The sequence below is a fragment of the Artemia franciscana genome, chromosome 11, assembly GCF_032884065.1.
Source record: "Artemia franciscana chromosome 11, ASM3288406v1, whole genome shotgun sequence".
NCBI classification, from domain to species: Eukaryota; Metazoa; Arthropoda; class Branchiopoda; order Anostraca; family Artemiidae; genus Artemia; species Artemia franciscana.
The window spans coordinates 39,741,402-39,768,688 of NC_088873.1; the positions used below are offsets into that span (position 1 = coordinate 39,741,402).

Sequence of the window (27,287 nt, forward strand, 5' to 3'; positions counted from 1 at the left end):
TGCACAAATATGGTTCAAACAAACCACACCATACCTACTTTTGTGCTAAAAATCTGGCCATGAAAATGAGGACGCTAGAGTTACCATTGGTCCAGCTTGGCTTACCAATTACATTTTTTAAATTGCTTTCGTGCTTCTGGTTCAACCAAGGCTCAACAAGTCTATCTTCTATTTTAAAAATGGCAGTAAGCTGAGTAGGATGCCAGAGGGTGGCATTACCACTTTATTTCTCTAGTATTGCAGATGAAAAATAATTGCTAGTTTCCGATCTAAACTGGGTTTTATCAGGGTAAAATAATTTGCTAAAAAATTTTGTGTTTAGAGGGGGGGACTAAGTGCAGTTCTACCAAAGCCGTTTTAACACCAACTCAAGACTTTGTTCGATTTCGTACTGAATCAATTAGGGTATAATTTGTTTTTCATCGAGTCATGACTGGTTTGTTTTAGCACTGAGTCATTAAATAGCTGTGATATAGCTAATTTATGCTCTTACTCACGACTTCATTCAGCTCCGTCCGCGGCAAAAAATGTAGTGTGAACAAGTTGCTACATAGTTTGTTTTTGCACCGAGTCAGGTCATAGCTCCTTTTTTTTATGTGTCTCTGTGTGTGTTTTTTTTTTAGGCCTAGATATCAAGCTTCTGCACATTGTCCCATAATTTTCATTTGTTTTTGGTGGGGGTATTCCTCTATCTCTTTTTGTATTCATACATGGTGTGTTGGTTTTGGGTTTGTGTGTTGGTAGTTTTTTTGTTGTTGTTTTTTTTCATCTAAAAATATCTATGGAGAAAATATGTGGTACTTTATAAACAGTATTAACTGAACATTATTTTTTTAGGAACAACTCATGAAAACCATTTCAAATTTTGACAGATTTTTAAAAGAAACTTCAAAACTTGTAGAAAATTTTGATCCCGCTGATAAATCTATTGATGTTATTGAAGAAACTACTGAAAAGGTAAGAGCTGCAAAAATAGAGTGCTTTTGCTTCTTTTTATCACTTGTTGAGTTTACCTATTTAGCTGTTTCCAGTAACGAGGGTCTGTATACCAACGAATGCTGTTCTAAGAAGCTGACTTTTTTGTAAACATTGTCCATAAGGAAAAGTACATTGGGTTTTATTTCCGTCTTAAAGGTTTCTGTCTTAAAGCTTGAGCATTCGATAAGTCAAACTTTCATTGGACTCCTTGTGAAGGAGGTGCTGAAGCTTGAATTCAGGAGATATACTACTACTACTACTACTACTACTAACAACTTACCCCAGCACCAAGTCGCCTGAGGCCAACACAGCTACGCACGCTTCTCCTCTATCAAATTTCTATTCAAAGCCTCCGAGTTATATTCATAACTCGGCAGATTTGGTTAAAAAACTTAGCAACACAAGTATTTCAGAAAACACAATAGTTAGTAGTTTCGACATTGTTTCCATGTATACAAATATAGATGTAACTATTTCAGAGGAATTATTAAAAATAAAATAGAAGAAAATTACCACTTGATCGAGACTTCAGCGACAGGAATTGATTGTGAAGTTTTAATGACTCTTGTTAAAATTTGTAATAAGTTTTCTATGTATTTTCAATTTCGCGATTCTTTTTATCAGCAAAAAATGGGTTACCCATGGGGGCACCTTGAGAATTGGGTATTGAATTCTATTTTTCTAAAACATGTCTATTGGGGTCGTTATATGGATGACGTAATTTCACTTAGGAATTATGGGGAAGCTGAACTTCGGGGCTTGTTAGATCATCTTAACACTTATGACCGAAATTTGCAGTTCACCCTTGAAGTTGAAATTGAAAATAAACTACCGTTTTTAGATGTATTAATTATTCGTAATGCTGATGAACTGGATTTTACTATATATCGAAAGCCAACACAAAACAATAGATATCTTCACTTTAATTCAAATCACCCCCACAAGTTAAAAGAGCAGTTGTAACTTCCCTCATTGATCGTGCCCTAAATATTTGCTCCAATTCATATATAAATGCAGAAATAAATTTTATGAGAAATATTCTTTTTGGTAATGGATACCCCATTCCTTTTGTTAATAAAATAATTAGCCGTAGAATAAAAAAACATTCTTGTAAAATCGAAGAAGATACTTCACAATCTGAGGCTACTGATAAGCCCTCAAAAATTGTCTATATTCCGTATATCCCAAAGATTACAACAAAATTAAAAATTATTTGCAGAAAAAATAATCTGTACGTAGTTTTTACTAATAATTTTAAAATCATCAATTTCTTAAATTCGGGTAAAGATAAGACCCCAGTTACTCGCCAAAGAGAGGTCTATCAAATACCTGTGATTGCGGAAAATACTATGTCGGCAGGACCCATCAGAATCTAGACAAAAGGATACAACAGCATAAAAATGACATAGACAAGGTCTTAATTTCAATTATTTCTTAATTTCATTTCACTCATTAGTAATGCTTTGGAAATAAAACAGGTGGTTCGAGAATCAATTGAAATTAACCTCAAAATAAATAAAAATATTTCTTTGAACAGGGACGTGGGGGAATACTCACTAAATTCTTTATACTCATACTTAATTAAAAATGATCTAACAAAATATTTTACTAAACCAATTTATAATAGTACTGAACCAACTACGAAAAGGCCTTTGAGACAGGCTGCTAAACAAGCAAGATTAACTTTAAGAAATTGCATCTGATGAATTTATTCTCTTTAGTTTGAATGAGTTTATATTTCTTCATTTCATTCTTTTCGTCAGTCCTGGTTGAACTTTGCTGAAGTAAGGATTCTAGGGCTATTTTTTTTAAAATGTTTTAATAAGTGTTTTTAACTATTCAGTTTTAATTCTCACAATATGATGTTAGTTCTTATATATATATATATATATATATATATATATATATATATATATATATATATATATATATATATATATATATATATATATATACGTGCCCTAGCCTTCTCAATCTTTCATTCGTTGTCGCCCTAGAAAGTGAGATTGAACCATACTTTTCGCACAGCCTACTGTTTGAAACACTGTCAGTCTGGGTTCCCAGAACAATCAGTAGGCAATTTTCCGGAAAAATATCTTTCAAATTTTCGTCCGCTTTTCAGTGTCCATGATTCAGAACCATTTTTGACCACTGTCATCACTGTAGCTTCCAATGTTCTAATATTGGTTTGCAGACTTATCTTCCTATTCTTCCAAACTTTTTTTTAATTGTAAAGAAACGCCCTAACCCTTGGCTTTTCTTCTTTTAACATCTTCACTGCTCCCATCGTCTTTACTAATAATGCTACCAAGGTAAGTGAAGCTGTCCACCTGATCAATCTTTTAGTTACCCAACCTTTTCATTTTCACTTTTTCCTAGCCTTTCCGACTTAGTCTTCTTAACATTAATTTTCAAGCTAACCTAGCACCCTGAACTTGCAACACCCCTAAAAGTTCATTAATTTTGCTCACACGTTCGTCGAGGCTGCTTAAATCATCAGCATGTAAAGGGGATAGAACACAACTCTGCTTAACTCCTGATTTAATACGGAACCAACTGCTAGCCTCATTTTCTAAATTAATCGCAGCAGTGGTATTCTTATACAACGCACTAATCACTTTAATGTATTTGTCTGGTATACCATACCTTCGCTAAAGCTCTTCAATCAACAGAATTGAATCCTTGCTCATAATCTATAAAACTAAGGACCAAAGATGTTTGATAACTCAGGCACCTCGCAATTATTAACCAAGATTGAAAATTGGTCAATAAATCCTCTACCTTTTCTAAAGCTGCTCTGTTTTTCTCTTATAATTTTGTCTACAATATCTCTCAGTATAAAAGTATTTTATTTCTTAATAATCTGCTACCTACAGAGACCAGGCTAATGCCTCGATAATTACCACACTCATTCTTTTCACCTTCTTTATCCAGTGGTTAAATAAGGGTTTCCCTAAAATTGCTACATACTTCCCCTTTTTCAAAAATCATATTCATAATCTTATTTATAACCTCAGAGCCACCGTATTTGAGAAACTCATATACCATATTATCAGCACCTGGATCCTTATTATTTTTAAATCCTTTTAGTTCTGTCGCTAATTCTTCCTCACAAAACAAATCTTCCTTCACATCCAAGGTATAACAAACTTTTTGTTTTCTTCTGTATCTTTTCCTGCAACTGTGTCTTGGTTTAGCACATTCTCAAATGCTCTGCCCATTTCTCTTTAACTCTTTTCTTATCACTAATTGTGACCCCTATCCTATCTTTAACTGGGACAAATGTGGATTGACTGCTAATTCTCAATTTATTAACATGCCAGGATAATATTTTACTATTATAACGTCTAGCTGCATCTTCCACATCCTCGGCAATTTATCCATGGCTTCCAATTCACATCTCCTTAGTTCATATTTAAATGCTTTCTCCCCTTTCTTTGCATTCCTTTTGCTTTCATATGATCTATCACTCAGATAATTCTTGTACAAGGCCCTTTTCCTTTCTATTAAACAGAAAAGTTTTTCACCAATATTCCTAGCGGCGCTCCTAACTTTCTTCCTTAAAACACCATCGGCAACTTCACAAATTGTTTTCATACAATAATTCCACCTTTCTTATACATCCATAGTTTTTAAAATCTCTAGTTTAGTATTCAACTGTTCCTGGAAAGTTTCTCTCAAATTCTCATCCTGGAGTCTACCAACATCATAACTTCCTGAGAGGTAGTTACCCTTCTGACATTTCAGCCTTAAAATTAACCCTAGACACTATTAGATGGTGATTTTTATTTCTAGCATTAATAACAAGAGATATGGAATTTAGGATATGGATAAAATGGTTGAAGTTCTAGGAGATGTAGCTTAGAGGATATAACTGTAAGATACGACTACTTGACTGCCTAAACTAGTCCCAGATAAAAGTAGGAGTGGGCACATAAAGGAGTAAAGAGAGTTTTAAGGTAACTTTTTGAAAATTATATTGAAATTAAGTATACTGTGCAATGATGTAGAGTATGTACTAATTTAAACATTTCTTGTTTTATAGGGTACGACATTCCAGATTTCCCATGCAAATCGGTTACCTCAAGTGACCATTAATGAGGCTACATTACGTCATGTGACAATTGATGGGGCTAATGTAGGATATCGATATTCGTAAGTAGACTATTATTTCTATACGTATTTATATATATGATGTGTTAAAGGTAAGTATTCTTTTTGAAAAAAGACACTGTTTTCCTTCTTCGGTAATTAGGACAAATAAGCACTTGAGCAAGGGCTTGGAACCCACAATTTATTTTATGTTATGCATATTAAGGTATTTAATTCCTCTTGCACAAAACTAATAAATTCTGCTAGGAAGTGCTGATCAAACTTTTTAAAAGTTTCCAGTACTCATAGGTAGATTTTTCTAGCCTACTAAATGGCCAATGGATCTACTACTACTAGGTTAAAAAAAACAATCAATTAGAAAAAAAAATACGGGATCTTACTAATCCCATTTAAATCAATAGGTTTCGATTTCAGTTACAAAATTGTATTCCACGCGGCGTCAACAGAAATAGGTATAGCTTGGTGCTTAGATAGACTCTTCGGAGTGACATTTGATTACAACTTTGTTAATGATCAAAAGAATGTGTAAAATTATCATTTCTGTTGCGTAAAAATAGAAGTAAAAAGGACAACCTACATAGACTCAATAATCAAACTACCCAAATTATTGCTAGCATCTTATCTAAATTTTACTATAAATTGTTATAAATTGATAAATGTTTATAACATTTATCAATCAACTTTACCGCGAGAAAAATTTAAACCTTTATAGCACAACCGTAGAATCACCACACGTAATTTTTTTTTTCAAATGAATACACAAACATAAATTGGGAAGTGATTAATATCATTCTCATGTAACCGGGTTAAACAGAGTTTGGAGAATTAACTAGAGTTAGAGTAGCGTGCAGACATAAAACTCTGCTGGTTATAATTATATATGTATACTAAAATAAATAAATAAGAAGAATTCCCAGAAATAACCTGTACCTAATACTCGAGATACAATTAATACAACATCAGGGTTAAAAAAAAGAGCATATGTTTTATTTCTATAAGAATTATTGTTCTCTGGTTTTTATTTACCTCTAAACGAATTTCATAGAAATTTATATCTTGTGATAAGTACAATGTAAACGGTCACAAATTAAATACAAAAAGTTTTTTCAACTGAAAGTAAGGAACATCATTAAAACTTAAAAATAATAGAAACTATTACGTATATCAGGGGGGTTGCTACCTCCTTCATAATTTGCTTTTTAAGCCAAAGTAAGACTCCATGTCCCAATTCCGATCGACTTCTAACTCCCTAACCCCCTAACTCCCCCAAGGAGAGCGGATCCTGTCCGGTTACATCAATCATGTATGTACGACATTTGCTTATTCTATCCATCAAGTTTCATTCCGATCTCTCGACTCTAAGCGTTTTCCAATATTTCCAGTCCCCCCAACTCCTCCCAATGACACTGGATCCGGTCGTGATTCAAAATAAGGTGTCTGAGTTACGAGGTCCTTCTAAATATCAAATTTCATTAAGATCCTATCACTCATTCGTAAGTTAAAAATGCCTCATTTTTTCTAACTTTTCCAAATTAACCCCCCCCCCCCCAACTCCCCAAAGAGAGCGGATCCATTCCGGTTATGTCAATCACGCATCTAGGACTTACAATGTTTCTGTTCTTTAAAAATCTTTTGAGATACTGCTGGTAGATCCATCAGTCTAAAAACTTCTTCAAGTTGAAACTGGCCCATCCCAGATGAAATTGCTGCCCACACTGCTTTTGTGTTTAAATTTTCAGCTAGTTTTTTTTCTACCATTTTGGGAATGTACAATTTATCCCCTTTTTCATCACTTGTACACAGTTGCTGACTAATTTGAACCTTTACTTGTGGGGGTTCTGATTCATTTGTTAAAATAAATTTTTCCCTACACTATGTTCCAGTGCATTCATAGTGAATACGAAGAGTGAGGCCAACCCTTGTCGTTCTTTGAATTTTTGGTCGTCCAGGATATCCTTTTTCGCAGCTAAAAAAAAAATATAAGAAGACTAAACCTCTAGTACCGCTAAACCGCTCAAACTTTTTTTTTCTGTGGAGGGGATAATCTATGCAGGGTAATAGATCCTCAGAGGTGTCAAAATTAGACGCCATTGAATGTAAGATGAAACTTCAAATTACAGACTACAGAAAAATTAGTTAAATACAGGAAATATAACACTAAAATAGCAAGCGTGCAAGAATGGACACCCTGAGCTTCTGAGTGTAGTAGGAGAAGCAAAGAGAGGGGGGCTGTAACTGGAGACGTTTAAAGATCGGAGGGAGATGACAAAAAGGTGAAGCATCGTGACTTGTGTTGTGTCAGATATATCTTTTTCTAAGTGTACTAGTCTGTGTATGCATTACAAAACTACAAATGTGAGAGTTTGAAAGACAAATTTCGGAACAATTCAAAACGTATAGGCTATAGAAACCCCCTCCCTGACACACACACACACACACACACACACACACACACACACACACAAAATAAGGAGAAAACACTGGAAAATTTCTCATGTAAGGGTATTAGGTCAGAGATATTGACCAAAGCGAGTCGAGTGTAGATAGATAAAAAAAAAGGTTTCGAAGCCCCAGTTTGCCAACTAAGAATCTTTTATTCGTAAGTGGTAGAATATATATGTTACTAAAAACCACGAATTTCCAATATTTTTGTTTTGTCCCTCAGAGAAGGCTAACTGTCTAGGAACTTGGAAATAACTTACTAATGGTCATTTATCTTGAGGAGATTGGTAGCAAAATGAAAAACGTTGACTATGTAATTGTCATTAAGTAGTTGTTTAAATCCTTCATCTTCACTAAGTTTTCCTGGTCCTTCAATGACCTTTAAACCATGAAAAGATACTTCTTGTTGCACGGCTATAATCTGATCTAGTTTTTGCCGACCATCACTGTCTAGTTGACCATATAGTCCTCCTTTTACTGACATGTCAGTTTTGGGAATATTTTCCCTTTTATTATATCTGCAAAACAAAATAAAAATTGCCTAAAGAACTATCAAATTGATCTAAATTGATTTCAAAAATAATTTAGTAGGCCTGTCATTGGCACGCTCAGAGGTTTTTCGAATTAATCACGCACATGACCAATAGAGTAAGTATATCAGAATATGCTTTCGGGTGAAAAACATCTTTCTATGTACGACTTTTCTAACTCCTGAAGTAAGTAACCTTAATTTGGAACCAAGTCCCTGACATAAAAGATTTTCTTGTTCAAAATGTCCGAATGTACAAAAAAAAGTTATTATAATTTGCTATCGTTGCTAATTTAGTATCTAACTGTCCAACTAAGAAACTCAAATAAGTCGGCTTATGGGGCTTGTACCCATCCCCTACCGTCTTAGTGAAATCTTAAATTGAATACATATAATCCTCTACGGAGCAGAATTTCCGGCATGATTTGCAAACGAATTTTCTGATATGAATGTTATGTTACAGATAATTTACTAGGTGTAATTGTACGCAGGACGTTTTCAGGGGAAAATTTATGGGGAATTTACTTTAATAGGGGTTTTAATAGGGAGGGGGCTCAAAGGAAGCCCCCCCCCCTCGTAGAGAGAGGTTTCCAGAAAGAGGTGGCACATTTCTTAACATTATTTGGGAAAATGGTAAAATTCTAGTTAATTGACTTCTTGGTATCTCAGAAAGGGTTTAGGTTAGGAAAACGAAACTTTCAGGGATGATTCTACAGACTAAAGTATGTCCCGGGAAGGAATTTTAAAGTAACTACCTCCACTCCTTCTTCCTCTAGAGGGCCTTGACCTTTGATAACCTTTAAAAATATGTGCGGTATAAGAGTGAAACCTTGCAAAATTGATCGTCTGCGTAATTGTAGTACAATAAAATTGTTTTCAGCTTCATAACTTTGCTCATTTCTATTTTATAAGGTTTTGAAGATATACAAATACATTTCCTAAATTTAAAAAAAAAAAACATTGATATGGCTCAAAATTTTACTCAAATAACAGGAATTGTATTTTCAGAACTAAAGGCAGAGAAAAAGCAACTAGTAACAGAAAATTAAGGTAAAATGTTGTTTTGTCAAAATTTCAATAGGTATAGGACCTGTCCTGTAGGCAAATTTCAGGGCCCTCTAGAGGGAGAAGGAGTGGAGGTGGGTACTTTAAAATACCTTCCCAGGACATAATTTAGCCTGTAGACCCATTCCTGAAAGTTTCATTTTCCAAACCTAAACCCTTTCCGAGTTAGCAAGAAGTCAATTAACTAGAATTTTACCGGAAAAATGACAAGAGATTATTTTTTTTTAAAATTAGTTTTTAAACTGAAAATAAGGAGCAATATTAAAATTTAAGATGAACAAAAATTAGTCCTTAATATAATCCTTGTTTTAGGCTTGCTCCTCAAGTAAAGTTTAACTTTTTGTCTCAATTTTTGAAAACGTATCCTAAAACATAGGGGATGTTTATTCTAATAGGACGTTTTTTTTTTTACTAAAAATCATTAGCATGAACAGCAAGGAATTATTCTTATCGTTTTATGTCCTTCCCTTTCAGTGAAAAACCTTAATTCCTAAATCCTTTTTTATTTAATTCCTAATTGGATTGACCTTCAACAAGATAGACTAAATAATACAATTACTACGTTCATAACTGTAAAAAATATATAGAAGGAAATCAACTTACCTTCGGAACTGTCCCAGCTTTCTTCTTTTATTCAGTGCTGCTGCTTTCGTGTTACCCATTATCTTTTAAAAGCTCTTAACAATAGTGGACACGGCCGAAAAAGAAACACAAAAGTCATTCTGCATACACCCAATCGTATTTGTTCTCTCCCCAAAACCACCCTCTGCATTGAATCTCCTGACGATAAACTGGATTTCAGCACCTGTCTGCCCTCTGAGATAATTTGAATATTCTTGATTTTCTGTTTCTTATAGAACTTGAAACTGCTTTTTTAATGGCAAATTTAAGCAATATAACAATTTTAAGTTTTTAGCGTATGTCGATAAAAACATTCACGAACGGTCGGATAAGTTAGTATTTCAAACACTGATTGTGATACAATAAGAATTAATTGTGTGTTTCGAAAGCGCATCCTGCCAAGTGGCTGATCTCTTGGCTAATCTTTCTATCAGCTAATACGGTTCATGCACGGTTTACATATATACAGTAATGAAAACTCTTATCCATCCTTTGAATGGTGCCTATGTGGCAATACAAATATTTCCATTAAAATTCAATCGAACCTCTGCAATCAATACTCTATTCGATATTTCTGGTTCTGATCACTTTCCTCTATAGCCCTAATACTGCTGTGACTCATCTTCAAAACAAAATTGCTTGACTGTATACTATATCTTCGCTGTGGTTTTATATATCTGCTGGTGTTGGTTATTTCAAAACAGCTTTTTCTCCACGTTAATCAGAAATCCTGTAGAGTGTGAACTATGGTGACTTATTTATCTTTTAAATGTCAATAAAGAGGTCCGTCCTGCTGAAAATCACCGACACATCTTAAAAGTTAGTACTTCAGTTGAATGTTTAATTTTGCATTTTATACTGTCGTCTTCTTTTCTCTCATATTGCTAAAACAATAATTTTGAAATATAATTTTGCCAAAAAAAAAAAAAAAAAAAAACAAAAAACAGTGCATCCAATTATGAATACTATTTGGCCCAAAAAAATAGGAGTATTCTTTTTAAGTTTTTTCATTGCTTATTTAAGACCCATAAACTTATGTTCTAGGAGTTATATAAAACGGGACGGCTTTAACAGCAAGGGTGTTCAGTTGGTATATCAGCATTTCAAACGTCGCGGGCATGAAGTGAGTGTTGTCCTCGTCGAAACGTGGAGAAGACGACTCAAGGTGGATCCTTCAATGCAAAAGATTTCTGACGACGGTGCTTTTGTTTATACACCGGTTATACCGGAACCCGGAAACCGAAACCGAAAGCTGGTTTTGTATGATGATCTGTAAGTTTAATAATAAAAAAAAACGTGCCGAAGTTCAGGCTGATAATTTGGCTAATTTACGTCGCCTGGGCTAATGGTGATTTACTCTGGTCTATATCATCAGCTATATCAAACACATTTGAGATGGCGTTGTAGAGTCCCTTTATTACTTCCATAAAATTTGCTTGTTTTGCTACACTTCTGATATCGATTCATCGTAAAAGTTCACTTTGAGAATCGTACACAAATTGTGTATAAGTCTGTTTAAGTCTGCAGCCTAAGACTGCACTCTTCAGTACCTTGTTCAATAGATAAAAATCATAGACGGTAAATACTGCAGAAACTTTGTGTAATACTCTGAAATATTTATTTTTCTGAATAAAATAAGACTGTCATTCAGTTGAAGGGAAATAAATGCATATATATTAAAAAAAAAAAAAAAAAGGAAAAATAGTTAATATGCAATGCTGGCAATTACAAAGCCAAAATAGTATCACAATTAGCAACTAAAATAAAAATAAAAGCTGCAAAGAAAGAATAAAAATAAACTGAATGTGCTTCTTGTGTAGAGTATGCTTTTTCAAAAACAGCTTCTTTATAATTATAAATAACGCAAAAGGAAACAAAGACTTCTACTCTAAAACCGTTTTCTTAAATTAGTCCGATGGTCCTTATTTTAAATAAGTCTTCATTTTTCGGGTTCATATCTGAAGGTCTGTTGACGTCCCTAAAACTTCTTAAGACTGTACAAGTGCAAGATGGCCTCAAACAAATTGGACTGATATTATGTCTTTAGAATTCCCGTAGACCTAGTCGTCATAAAAGGTAGTAACCCTTTTGGTTTGTTGCTAAAGTTGATCCTGGGAATTAAAATCTGTTCCGGGTAGTTTAAGGTAGCGGAGTTGGAAATCCGTTGAAATCAATAGAGTTGTAATTTAACAAACCTGTGGTTTGAAGTATGTATTGGTAGGATATTAGCCCTGGTCAACCCTATTGCTCCCGCTCAGCTTCATGGCCTTTTACTCTCATAGTCTTTTTGTCCTTTTTTTCTTTTAATCGTATCTTATAAATTATTTTAGAGCTCAAAACTTCAAAATTGTCGAGAACTTTTGCATTTTTGCATCATAGTCTTTTTGTCCTTTTTTTCTTTTAATCGTATCTTATAAATTATTTTAGAGCTCAAAACTTCAAAATTGTCGAGAACTTTTGCATTGAGCGGCAAAATCATTCAACTCACTTATTCAACAGAGTTATTGTAAAAGAAGCTGCAAAAAATATTCTGCGTCTATTTTATTAGCATTGAGATACACAGGGGTCGATCTGTCAATGGAAAATATGGTCATGTTCCTTAAACTTGTCGCCCTGGTGTGTTCAAATAAGACGCTGGTCTAGTGCACAGAAAATGTGAAATCATACCTCATTAATACAATGAATCATTGCTTTTAAGTTCTAATGGTTAATTGTCTGTATTATATGATGTGGGTCTTGGTATGCTGAGGTAAGGAACAGGCCGTTTCATGTATTCTATTACCCTTGGACTTGTTTAACCGTCTCAGTTCTGGTCCGAATACTGGTATTTTTGAGGAGCATTTGAACTAACACAATCTGGGAGTTATTATGCATCTCAAATGATAAAGTGTATCTAGACACTGTCCCGAGGGAAAAAGTGATTTTTTCCTCCATTTCTCCTATTCTGAATGTGAAAAGTGTTTTCCTTCACAAAAAGCGCTTTGGAGTTAATCCCTTGTTCGTAGGCATTTCTAGGCTGCTGCCTATATGGTGATAGAGCACTTGTTGGATCCAGTCTTTTTCATATATAAATATTGCCCAAATAAGTCTGTGGTATGTGGGGGCACCTAGGCCGCTGTCTATACCGCAAAAGGGCCCTTGTTGGAGTTGACCTTAACCAGACATTGTGATAAGAGCAACTAAAACATCGTCAATTGAAATTTCGTAGGGAAATACTGCCATAGAAAATAAGCTAAGGGATATAACCCAGAGGCATGAATTGAAAATCTGACTGTCCCAACATGCTGGGTATATGTACATACAGGAAATTTAAAGATACAAATTGGGGATCTTTAAATCTAGCTTTGAGTAGAGTCAAAATCTGTAATTTTACTTATGGAACGGAACTAACAATAGAAAACTAACAAGTCTTAAGGTTTTTCCTGAAATAAATTAAATTAAAAACAAGTTTTTTTTCAACTGAAATTAAGAAGCAACATTAAAACTTAAAACGAACAGAATTCATTATGTATATGAAGGGTAACCCCCCCCCTCCTCCACACGTCGCTCTTTACGCTGAAGTTTTCTTTTACTTTTAGTAAAGCTTCTTGTTGTTCTAGTCAAACGAACCTTGCCTTTCAGAAGTCGTTCTCAAAAAGCTGGTACAAAATTTCAACTTTAGCGTAAAGAGCGAGTGTGGAGGTGGGGTTAATCCCCTTCATATATGTTATAATTTCTATTCGTTTTAGGTTTTGATGTTGCTTCTAACTTTCAGGTATAAAAACTTCATTTTTTTTTTTCTGATGTTGTTCTTTTTTATATATATAATGCCAGGTAATCTGGTCCAACCTATACAGGGAAATCCCCCTCCCTATGGAAATATCCTCTAGACAATTCAAACCGGTAAAAATTCACCCCGGACAATTAACCTTAACAACCCCACGCGTAAAATTAAGACGGAAAAGAGAAAGGAATTGAGACGGAAAAGGAAGGGAAGGAAACTTACCTTTCCAAGGGAAATTTTCCTGTTGAAAAACCCCCTGCAGAAAATTCGTCTTCATCCAACCCGAAAATGTGTACATATTTCCCAGTAACAAATAGTATGCGTAAACAATAGATAATTCTTTTAACTTAAAGACCTTTCTCTGTACCTGTGTGGGGGGGGGTCATGTATCCAAAGGCATAGTTATTGGGCTTTTAAACTAAGAGGAATAAAATAGTTGTCTCAATTTTCATCGGACGATTTTGGGAAAAAAGGACGGGGGGAGGGAGCCTACTTGCCCTCCAATCTGATTGGTCACTTAAAAGGGCACTAGAACTTTTAATTTCCGTTTTTTAGAGTTTCAGTTACTATTGAGCCGGGTTGCTCCTTCCTCAAAGTTCATTATCATGAATTGTTTGATATTTTTTTGATCTCTCTGGTTTTTTGACGCTTTGAATTCTGTATTGTTGTTTTTTAGAACTCATTTCTGTTATTGATTGTTTTTTTTTATTTGTTTCTTTTATTGTTACTGAGTTTTAACTCATTACGTGCTTGTGATTCTTGTGGCTTTTAAAAATTTTCACCTGAGCCATTGTTTTGTTTTTTCTGCTTGTGATTGACCTTTATGAAAAAGTACTGTCTTATTTAATTATAAACTTACAATGGTGATTCTTGGAAAGATATTGAATGTCAAAATTTATTACTTTAAGGTTTACTGTTCAACTTGCAAGTGAAAAACAAGGAGTCATTGTTTCTGGCGACTTTTATAGAGATATTAAACGAATTGTAAAAGAAAATAATAATCAAGATTGGCTTGTTACTCTCAATTCAAGGTAACTATTAAATCATTTGAATAATATACCTAGTGTAGTTCTCAAAGAAAGTAGAAAACTAAAATGTGAGGTCTGTATTGATTTAACATGGCTCCTAAAAAGTTCGAAATTACCAGCACCACAGAATATACGCTGGCTAATCAGCTTTAAAAAAAAGTAAAGTGGAATAAAAGTGCCTTTTGAAGAAGCACTTCAAGCAGCAGTGGTACATCTCTTTGGAGCTCAAGTATTTTATGATGTAAGGGATATCATGTTGAATGGGATGGTTGTGCTAGTACTACTATTAGTGCTCTTACTCCAAATACTAAAAGTTACTACTACCAATAATAAAATTGCGTCACATAAGATACGAGAAGTATTCAACGAAAAGTAAAGAACGCTTTCAAGCCATAAATCTCAATATTTTGTCATATTTGATGTTTTGCTCATCGCTACTAAGCTTCAGTAAAGAAAGTCCCATTTAATTATATTTATTATAAACAATAAGGTTATTTGTTCAAATATTTAATGTGTAGTTAATAAATAAACACTTATAATTAGTATCTGGCTGTGTTTTTGTATTCTAACTTGGCCTACGTGAGTGTGGATGTCCCCTTGATAAATTGGATAATTCATGTTCCTTTTGTTTTAAACTATGCTTTTTGCTGTAATTTTGAAAAAACCTTGTTTTTTTTTCGCTTTAAGATAAACGTTAACATTAAAGATAAAGGAAAATTAAAATATTGTGCACGTGTTTGTATTATGTCATACCACGTGAAATTACTATAGTTGATAGAATCAGTTTTTTCGGGAAATTCTTAAATTTCACGTGACGTCAAATACCACATTCTGAGGCAACGTTCTTGTCTTGTGCCTTCAATGTATCCTCTTTCCCTGGCCACATGGTATAGAAGGGGCAGTCATAGAGACCTATAAGGAGATTCGAATTGGAAACTAAGAGTTTTTTCTCGTTGAAAATAGTTGTAAGGCAATCCCCCCCTCATGACCCTTGTAACCCCCCGTAATGTCGAATCAAAATTCTGAGATACTGATTTTGTTCAGAATAGTTGATTGTTCAAATAAATGTATCTCTGGAGAGTACACAACCTCTTGACAAGTGGCCCCCATAGCTCCTGTAACAAGACCTTTAAGCTATACATTGCCCATTGTTTACAAATAAGTTTTATTGTGAAAAAGGAGGGGGAGGAGGAGGATATAAAGTCGGAAATTTTACTTTTTATGCATTACCTTTTCTCTTTTTCCTTGAATATAATTAATGCTTGATATTTTTTTAATGTATGTTATTCAGTTATTTTAAGCCTATTTTAAATCAATGCTTTTTTCGAATTTTGAAGTGTTTCTTTAGTGTCATTTATGTATTTTATATGCTCCTCAATTTTGAGGAAAACAAATAGATATTTGTTTGTGGGTGTCTGATTGGCTCTAAACTTTCAAAGATTGTTTTTTGGGTCAAGATCACCCCGCGCTTTGCTGGGAGGGGTGTTAGACCCCAGGGTACTTTCCATCTGATAAGGTTCAAACTAACAGTCGTAGGTTTTTGGGTCAATAAAAATCAAAAAAAAAGAAAGAATTTTAGTTGGAATTAGAGGTTCCTGTAAAAAGGGGCCAAATTTTTTTTCACTTGAAAATTATATCCGTAAGTACTTAGGCTAAGGGGAAGCTAATGCAGAAGGAAAAGTTAAAAAAAAATAACATTTCACCCGTAAACAGGATCTGACTAAGGTCCAAATTTTTTAAGCAGCTTGATGTTTTAAACAGTAGCTCCCTAGGCCAAAGTAGCCCAGATCAAACAATTCGTTTGGGGGTATGCCCATCCCCCCCCCCCCCAAAAAAAAAAATGTGAAGGTATTCTTTGGTCAGCTTAGAACCTATCACCTCAAGTCAATGGGTCATGAGGCTTTATTCGGCTCACTCAAATTTGTCTTCATAAAAAAATAAAAATAAAAAAGAATAATTAGTTGGGGTACGGGCTCTTGGAGTATGGAACTAAAAAATTATCCAAACACTTTTTTTGATTGGCTTATAACTTTAAAGAAGCTTTGTCTTGGCTAAGGGACTTAAGATTTTGTAAAGAGGGGGAAGGATGTTAGGGGGGCTTAAAATAAGTACAAAGACCTGTTACACGTGATGATTTTCAAACTTAAAGAACTAAGTCCCATACCCACCCACTCCTAATTTCAATAAAAAAAATTTCATAACTGTGCTAATGTGCGGCTTATCAAACATTTTGAATGAATATAACTCCCAAATTTAAATTATAATCCAACGTTTTACTTAAATGTTAATATCCTAGTTATTGCCCTTTTCTTATTTATTTTATTTAATAATTTTATTGGTTTATTCCCCTATATAGACACACTGAACATGCTTTACAAATATCCCTCCAATTACCTTGTATAAAACTGTGGTGATTGAAAAACAAACATAAATAAATTTAAATCAAACAAATACAACGTAGAAACAATAGGGAAAGTTTTTCAAGACAATGGAAATTATTTATGTAGATATTTCGGCCCTATGTCCAAGGGCCGTCTTCAGCACAATACAATACTATATATATATATAAAAGAACTTACATCAAATTGTGAGAATTAAAACTGAATATAAAAACACTTATTAAAACATTTTTTTTTATAAAATATAGCCCTAGCATCCTTACTTCAGCGAAGTTCAACCAGGACTGGCGAAAAGAATGAAATGAAGAAACATAAACTCATTCAAACTAAAGAGAAATAAAATGATTAGATGCAATTCCTTAAAGCTAATCTTGCTTGTTTAGCAGCCTGTCTCAAAGGAACCCCAGGAAATCGAAACACTAGAAAAAGGTCCAAAATTTTCTTTTCCACCGAAACAGGTTCCTGTGGCAGATATAGTTTCCTCTCTAGAGTCCGCTTTGCATAAACACTATCCTTCTGTCTCTAACCCGGATGAAGTTAGATCTGGTCTAATAAATATCCTCTATAATAGCCAAAAAAAGTTTAAGCCTCCTACCGATTCCACACCGGAAAATTTGCATGACATGAAAATACTATCTAATCTTCGAAAAGATCCTTCTATTATAATAACTAAAGCAGACAAAAGCAATTCACTTGTTGTCATGAATACAACAGACTATGACAACAAAATTTTTTCGCATTTAAATGACACAATTACATATCAAACAATAACTCATGATCCTACTGATCAGTTCACTAATAATATTATAAATGAATTAAAGCAGCTAAAACAAAATGGTAAAATCACCCCACAACTATACAATAAATTTTTTCCCCGTGGTAGTTTCTGTCCTAAACTGTACGGTTTACCAAAAATACATAAACAGGGCATTCCCTTAAGACCTATTGTAGCTTGTACTAAAGCCCCCGCTGCCAATATTGGAAAATGGCTTTGTACAGCTTTCAAACCTTTATTGTATTCTCAAAATTCCTATATTCATAACTCGGCAGATTTGATTAAAAAACTTAGCAACACAAGTATTTCAGAAAACACAATAGTTAGTAGTTTCGACATTGTTTCCATGTATACAAATATAGATGTAACTTTTTCAGAGGAATTATTAAAAAACAAAATAGAAGAAAATTACCACTTGATCGAGACTTCAGCGACAGGAATTGATTGTGAAGTTTTAATGACTCTTGTTAAAATTTGTAATAAGTTTTCTATGTATTTTCAATTTCGCGATTCTTTTTATCAGCAAAAAAATGGATTACCCATGGGGGCACCTTTATCCGGGCTACTAGCAAATATTTACGTCGAGAATCTTGAGAATTGGGCATTGAATTCTTATTTCCTAAAACATGTATATTGGGGTCGTTATATGGATGACGTAATTTCACTTTGGAATTATGGGGAAGCTGAACTTCGGGGCTTCTTAGATCATCTTAACACTTATGACCGAAATTTGCAGTTCACCCTTGAAGTTGAAATTGAAAATAAACTACCGTTTTTAGATGTATTAATTATTCGTAATGCTGATGACCTGGATTTTACTATATATCGAAAGCCAACACAAAACAATAGATATCTTCACTTTAATTCAAATCACCCCCCACAAGTTAAAACAGCAGTTGTAATTTCCCTCATTGATCGTGCCCTAAATATTTGCTCCCATTCATATATAAATGCAGAAATAAATTTTATCAGAGATATTCTTTTTGGTAATGGATACCCCATTCCTTTTGTAAATAAAATAATTAGCCGTAGAATAAAAAGACACTCTTGTAAAATCGAAGAAGATACTTCACAATGTGAGGCTATTGATAAGCCCTCAAATATTGTCTATCTTCCGTATATCCCAAAGATTACAACAAAATTAAAAAATATTTGCACAAAAAATAATCTGTACGTAGTTTTTACTAATAATTTTAAAATCATCAATTTCTTAAATTCGGGTAAAGATAAGACCCCAGTTAGTCGCCAAAGAGGAGTCTATCAAATACACTGTGATTGCGGAAAATACTATGTCGGCAGGACCCATCAGAATCTAGACAAAAGGTTACAACAGCGCAAAAATGACATAGACAAGGCCTTAATTTCAAATAGTTCCAACAACTCCTTTGATTCTGCTCTAGGTTGGCATATATTTAATAATCCGTCCCACATGATACTTTTTGAAAACTCTTCACTCATTAGTAATGATTTGGGAATAAAACAGGTGGTTCGAGAATCAATTGAAATTAATCTCAAAATAAATAAAAATATTTCTTTGAACAGGGACTTGGGGGAATACTCACTAAATTCTTTATACTCAAATTTAATTAAAAATGATCTAACAAAATATTTTACTAAACCAATTTATAATATTACTGAACCAACTACGAAAAGGCCTTTGAGACAGGCTGCTAAACAAGCAAGATTAGCTTTAAGGAATTGCATCTAATCATTTTATTTTTCTTTAGTTTGAATGAGTTTATGTTTCTTCATTTCATTCTTTTCGCCAGTCCTGGTTGAACTTCGCTGAAGTAAGGATGCTAGGGCTATATTTTATAAAAAAAAATGTTTTAATAAGTGTTTTTATATTCAGTTTTAATTCTCACAATTTGATGTAAGTTCTTTTATATATATATATAGTATTGTATTGTGCTGAAGACGGCCCTTGGACATAGGGCCGAAATATCTACATAAATAATTTCCATTGTCTTGAAAAACTTTCCCTATTGTTTCTACGTTGTATTTGTTTGTTATGGAAAGGCAGTGTGGTCTTCGTCGCTATTTTCATAAATTTAAATAAACAGGCTCCCAAAAGGATCTTCAAAAGAAGGCATAACCGAATAGAAATTGAATAGAACATCAAACAGTTCGTGGTAACAAACTGTAGTAAGAAGAGATCCGGCTCAATAGTAAACGAAACTCTAAAAAAACAGAATTTTGATACTAAAAGATACATCAAAAGAATTGGATTTTTATGCTGATTTTAAATATATACGTTTCATCAAATTTATTCATTGTCATCAAAAGTTACGAGCCCCTGCTCTTTACGCTAAAGTTTTTAAGTGTAAGTTTTAAATTTTAAAACTTTAAAGTTTTATAAAGTAGAATTGAGAGAAAGAGTCAAACTTTAGTGTAAAGAGTGGGGCGTTGAGAAGGGAACAGCCCATTTCATGCACGGAGTAATTTCTGCTCGTTTTAAGTTTTAATGTCTGCACCTTACTTTCAGTAAAAAAAAAAACTAGTTTTTTTTAATCAAATATAAAGATAAAAGATGCCGCTATGCATTAATAGATGAATGCTTAAAACAACATAAATTGAAATTGTTAAATAACTCAATCTTAAAACAAACAGAAACTAAGAAATTACCAAAACACGAGTAGATACCCCCCTCCGCCCTCTAGAGCAGGGCTTCTTAAACTTTTTTATATAGCGACCCTCTTCAAGCTTAGAAAATTTTAAACGACCCCCTCCTCCATATAATGAAACATATATTAACCGTAGATGTAGATGTAATATCGCACTATTTTACAATATAAATAAAATAAGGATTAAAGAATACATACCTATTCATTTCACATATATATAATTGGAAACGTTGATGGGATATCGGTAGTAATAAAACACAATAAATGGAATGACATAAAACTATATATATTCAATAGAAAAAATAAACTCTTGTAGCAATTTTTTTTATAAGAAAACATTAAACGACATCTATATATTCAATAGAAAAAATAAATTTTGTAACAAATTTTTAATAAAAACATATTATTAACATCAAACCATATTAATGTGACGGATGTGATTTTTTATTTTTACAAAAATAATTAAATCTAGACTCAATTTGAGTTAGTGCAGATCGTAATAAATTTTCGACGTTTATTAAAGTTGAACGGTATTTTGATTTTATGTAAGTTAATGTGGAAAAGGCTGATTCACATAAATATGTTGTACAAAATGGCAGTAATTTGTCCATTGCCATTTCCGATAGTAGGGGATATTCTGATTTGATTCCTATCCAAAATTTATGCACAAGCACTTGAGAAAATATGAGTCGCAAGGTAGTATCACTTGTTAATTCGGCAAATTCTTGTGCTTTTAAGTTGAAAAAATTAATTTCTTCCATTTCAATTGAAAATGGATTGCAAATCTATTATTGTGTATTTATATCATTGGGAAAACACCTATGCATGTAAACTTCCATATCCTTCAAATGATTAACTATAATTTTTGTAATAAGAGCATCTTTTTTTTAAATATTGTTACTAATTATATACTCGTCAGTAAATGGAAACATTTCGAGCGATCCACTTTCCACTCTGTTCTTCCGTATAAGAATTTTTTTTTAAACAAAGGCCTCAAGTTTATTTTTTAACATAAACATATTAACGCAGACTCCCTGCATTGATAAATTCATGTCATTGAATTTTATCAAAAATATCTGCCAAATAGCATAGCTTGAGAAGCCATAAATTATCGTGAAAATAATCGGCCAAATTAGAATTTTGCTCTGTTAAAAATATAAGAACTTCATCTTTTAAAGTTAATAATCGTTTCAAACTTTGACCTCTTGATAGCCGCTTAACTTCAGCATGTAGCAATGAACTCGTATAATCCTAATCCATATCAGTGCACAAATTTTTAAACAATCAACTATCAAGTGCTCGACTTTTAATAAAGTTAATGACTTTGACTGCGTCAAAAAACACTGTGTTTAATTCTGGTGCAATTTTTTTTAACAACAAGTGCCTCTTGGTGAATAATACAATGTGTAAATGTAACATGATCATTTCCAGCTTTAACAAATGCTGTAAAACCAAAATCTTGTCCGGTCATTGCTGCAGCACCGTCCGTGCACACACCAACACAATTTTTCCAATTTAATCCTTCTTTTTCAAAAAACTCATTTACTTTTATATATATATATCTTTTCCACGAGTATGACCTTCCAGAGGACGACAAGACAGTATATCTTCATGAATGCTTCCCTCATAAATATATCTTACAAATTTTAATTTTTTATTTAAGAATTAACGACGCTTCTTGACTACTAAGGTCCTTGCGTCGGCCCTGCAGTGTATTTCTACAGCGTGATTCGATCTCTGGGTTCCGTATTACCAAGCTAAGGTCAAATCCACTGCGCCACCACAGGACAAAATCTAATTGTCCAGTGACGCCCAGCAAAAAACTTCCCACACTGAGAATTTTTGAAATGTCTGTCGACTCGTCCAGTTGTTTTGCAAACTTTGAGCTGTCTTTAAGCCACATAAGAGGGTGTTGAAATTGATCATTGCTAATGTCTGAAATTCTTTTGGACACAGTGTCATTTGATAATGGAATTTTACTAATTTCTGCAGCATACTGTTTTCTATGAACAATTTCAGACATTCTTATAGCTGCAGGTAGTAAAAGTTGCTCTCCAATAGTAGAAGGCTTTTTCGTTTTGCTATCAAATACGAAACTTCATACGCTGCGAATATATATAATTATCATTCAAAGTAACATACCTCTCCAAAATGTTCTTTTCTTTATTTGGTGTTTGCAAAAGACGCTCAAAATATTCTATTGGCTTTTTTGATAACGTTGCATGTTAAGTATTCAAATGTCGTTGCAGTTTTGACGGTTTCATGCTTTCTGCAGCCAAAACTTCTTTGCAAATTAAGCACACTGGCTGTTCTTCATTGTTGTGAGAAGAGCATGTGAAGCCATACTGCAAATATGATTCGTCATATTTTCTGTTTTTTTCTTTTTTGCTAGAAGTCGGATTTGAAGCACTGCAACTTGGTTGTGACGGCGTGGCAGACTTATTACTTGGAATTTTAATTAGCCATTTATCCATGATGGTTAAATAATAATAAATAATTAAACAAAATGTAGTTGAACTTGAACGTAATAATTAAAAACACCAACTGAAAATTACACAGTAAATACACACATGTCACTACGAAGACAAAGCTGAGTCCAAACTAAAGTACAAACAGTATGCGCAAGCTGTAAGGCGACGTGGCGTCTGGGTACTTATAATCACTGAGTTATCTTGCAAACACTGACGCCGGCGGCCAAACATCAATGTCGAAGGTTCAGCTGAAAATCGAGGAGTGTGTTTTTATTTATTATTTTAAATGCTACTTCCATATTTTCATTTATAGGCCCTACATAACAGTTTTGCATTGCCACTTAAAAAAAAAAAATTATAATAAAACTACAATAGTATTTTGTATGATTTTTAGTTGTATTTATGTTTCTACGTAGTGTGTATACTAATTCTAAAATTTATTTATAATGATTGAAAAGTATTAGATCTTTGCGACCTCTTTTAGTAGTCTCGCGACCCCCCTGGGGGTCGCGACCCACAGTTTAAGAAGCCCTGCTCAAGAGTGTTGTTTGTGCTTCACTTAAAGCTAGAAACTTCGAAGATAGTTTATTTTTTTAAAATTCAAGCTCATTTACTTTTCATACTAATTCTTTTTAATTCTTTTTTTTCTTCTTTTTTTTAAAAAAATTGTTAGCCTTTATTTATTTATATTCTGGTATTACGGAGTAATTGAGTGAGAGTGTTTTGTCCTTCTTTAGTTTCCGTTTTTTTTAGTTTCTGTTTTTTTGTTTTGTTTTTTCTTATTAAATTAGGTTGAGAATCAGAGGATTCCAGCCGTCTAACATCAGGCTCATTGAGCCTTCCCCAGGGCGGTTGTGTGTATTTATAGTTTTTGCAATTAGTAGTTAATAAAGATAGTTCTAATCGAAAAGCTAATTTACCTGCATGACAATGATACAGCGGAAAAGAAAAATTTACTGAAGGTGCGTACAAAATGAGCTATAGTCGAAAAGAGGTACTCTTTAAAAAAAAAATAAATAAATAAATAATTGCATAAAAGGGGAAGAAAAAATAAATTATAATAAAAATATTGAACATAGAAAAAAAATGAGACACCAAGTTCCACTGAAATTCCAAATCAAATATTAACCTTAATATAGACAAACCTTTTTTTTTCTTTTATAATTTTATCTTTGAAGAGCAAATACCAATGAGACTTCCAGGAAGTCACACAGTTTTATTCTAGAAAATCACTCTGTTTTCATTAAGTTTTCTGATTTAATCTTTATTATTTGCGTGATTTTTTTTTTGTGTTGATGTTTTGACAAATTAGAACCACACACTTAAAAAATACTATCGTTTCTAGTAAAATTCAAATAACCGAGAGGGGGGAGGGGGTAGCCCCGCATTTATTTACTGTAGCTCTCATTTTTAAACCTTGATTTACCTTATGATATTTTTGGATGTTTTGACAGATAAAATTCATGCGATTCGAATTATGAATCTTTTTTTGTGAGGTGTAAGTCCTGCTTTGATCTTTAAAAAGGTTCAGAAGATCGATAGTTCTACTCTTAACTGTAGTATTTTCTGTTCATTTTAAGTCTGATTTGGTTTTTAATTCTAATATCTGTTTGTTTTATTATGCATGATTTAATCCATAGCAGTGTCTATTTTCTTTATGTTTGATCTGAGTATACATTTAATTTCTTTTCGCTTTTGTTTCCGTTTATTCATTCATAATAATGTCTGTTTGATTTAAGTTTGAAATATTGATTGGCTTCATATCTCATTTTGTGTTTGAATAAGACTCTTAAATTTGCTGTATTTGGAAGATGTTTGTTAAAACTGGTCAGGACAAATAAAGATATTCACTTGTTAAAGTAGTAGTGAAACTTTTCTTTTTCACAGCTCAACTAAATTAGTATTTAAAAAAATGAACCCTGAGAAAAAAATTTAACTCGGCCTTCTCTTTGTATTTTTTTTTTTTTTTTTCGTAGATAAGGATCTGCTTAAAGATTACTTTTTTCTAAGGAAGATTTTATTTTCTATCCTTTTCAGACTTTTGGTACCTACTTTTACAACCGATGATGTGTCGTTCGATCCTTTGCCATATGGACCAGCAGGACCACCGCTTCAAAGTATCCTCAGGAAGTAAATAATACCATTGACCAACAATGATAATAAAACTGGCGACTTAAAAGTTGATTATAGTTTTTTTTTTATAGCCTTATCTGTTTTATAGTTGATTTTCTTTGCTGTGAATGAATACAGGTGTTTTTGGCAGATTATTAAATTGGATTTTTTTTTTTTTCCCTTTTTTTTACTTCAACAGCCATGGTAATTGTAAAAATCTTAAATTGAAGGACATAGGTTTTGAAGAAGATAAGAAAACTGCAAAATAACTTTTGTGTTCTTATTTTGATTTACGACCTCGCTTCATATACGGTGTTTTTTACCTTCAAGTCATGGTACAACAGTAATTCTTTGCTGCATTTTCTATGTTTTCTTACTGGCGAGAAGAATATTTACCATAGATTAGATGAAAGAAAAAATTCAGACCATCCTGGTAGCACTGTTGATGCTAGAAAATTGAGTGTCATTTGCCTTAGAGCATCGAGGCCATAAATCTCAATTTGACAACAGAAATAAATCGCCGAATGCCTCAAGGATTAGCACAGGGTAGTAAAGTGTGCCATTTGCCCATTGTTTAAATGCAGGGTTTATCATTGTAAAAAGTGGTGTGTTCGAAAAAGCTAAAAGGATCAAGGTGAAACTTTGGGAAATGTTCAGAGGGCTACTGAAGTAAATCAAAAGGCACATTGTATATCTAGGCTAGCAAAAGGGGGAATCCATAATATCCTAAGAATGGTTCAGGATTGTAACTATATATTCTCATATTTCCCATTTATGCTCTTTTATTTGTTCCCACAAAGTAGATCCTCGTGGGAGCTTAGGCGTATTAAAATTATGCTATTGGGCAAACTTGAAAAACCAGATATCATCGGCTCGGAACCAAACGAACCAGCGAACACGTTTGCTTATGAAAATTGTGAACTTTAATAGGTTATTCAGAGACTTAGGATCTGGTGGTATGCATTTGTTGTACGTAGTTTTGCAAAAGTGTATGGCAAACGTTAGCCTTTTGTATTATGTGGTTTGTTCAAAGCAGTTGTGGGTCACCAGGATATTTCGTCTAAAAAAATACTATTTTATTTGCTTAACCTGCATTTCAATTTGGACAGATGTTTCTAATTACCTCTATCAGGGACTTGGATAGTTACTAGAATAAAAACACGTTTGCTTATGAAAACTGTAAACTTTAATGGGGTATTCAGAGGCTTAAGATCTGGGTGGTATACATATGTTGTACGTAGTGTATGGCAAACGCTATCCTGTTGTGTCATCTGGTGTGTTCAAAACATTTTTGAGTCTTTAGGATAATTTGTGTACGAAAAATGCTATTTGATTTAGCTTAACCTGCATTTTATCCTTGACAGATGTTTCTGATTACCTGTATCAGAGACTGTTAGACCAAGTTCTCGACTTGAAAACAGATGGTTGTGTAATGTTAATATTGTAATCATTTCATCTTATCAAACAGTCGTGGTAACAAAATGTAAGTAAGGAGAAACTCAGGCCAATAGTAAACAAAACTTTAAAAAAAGGAATTCTGATAACAATTAATGTGTCAAAAGATTGGCTTTTGTGCTGGTTCCAAATGTACAGAATTCATCAAGTCTAAAATGTTGCCCATTAAAAGTTACTAGCCTGAGAAAATTAGTCTGATTTGCAGAAAATGAGGAAACACTCCGAAAAGTGTAGAAAATTACACCATCAGATTCAGCAAATCAGTGAACCTGTAGAGGTTTTAAGCTCTTATCTACAAAAACGTGAAACTTTGCAATTTTTTTATTTTTTCAGAAGAAAGATCACGGATGTGTGTTAAATTGTTTTTTGTTTTTTTTATCGTCAAGAATCAACAAAAAAATAAGCTAAGACGCATGGTACCAAGCAGATTAAGAAGGTGGTGATTTACTCTAGTTTTACTTTCTTTTTTTTAATATCCAGGGTAATTTGTCATCAACGCTTAATGAAGTTCATTCAAAGTAGCAAATTGTAATTGCTTATGATGGGAACTTATTCGAGCGACTGAATTGAGTTTAAGTAACTTCATAAAGAAAAAGTATGTGTTTTAAACCAAGAGTAAAAAATTTCATGGCTGACAAAAATAGATATTTGAGATGATTTTTTTCAAGTTTGTCTAATGTGAAAAAACGATCAAATTTGAAATAGAATTATATTTATGGTAAACAAAGACCATTTATTTGCCAAATCTTTTACTTACCTTACATTTTATGACATTTGCTCATCCGCTACAAGAAAAATTAATGTTAAATCCGCCTAAAAAGGTCTTTTAAGCCGACGGGTGTTCCAGGGCGAAAATAAAATTGCTTTGTGGCATTTAAATTTAGATTTAATGACTAATTTAAAATTTTGACA

At 33.2% G+C, this 27,287-nt stretch overlaps 1 protein-coding gene across 2 annotated transcripts in view; it reads left to right on the top strand.

The window, feature by feature from the left end:
- LOC136033215 (uncharacterized) overlaps window positions 1-25,080 on the top strand; it is a 58,089-nt gene extending 33,009 nt beyond the window's left edge. For both annotated transcript variants that reach the window (XM_065713924.1, XM_065713923.1), the window contains 5 exons: window positions 838-957; window positions 5,024-5,133; window positions 10,793-11,020; window positions 14,420-14,542; window positions 24,846-25,080. In XM_065713924.1, coding sequence (XP_065569996.1) covers window positions 838-957; window positions 5,024-5,133; window positions 10,793-11,020; window positions 14,420-14,542; window positions 24,846-24,942 — 678 coding nt within the window. In that variant the 3' untranslated portion in view covers window positions 24,943-25,080. The remainder of the gene's footprint in view (window positions 1-837; window positions 958-5,023; window positions 5,134-10,792; window positions 11,021-14,419; window positions 14,543-24,845) is intronic.
- Window positions 25,081-27,287: the final 2,207 nt, after the last annotated feature.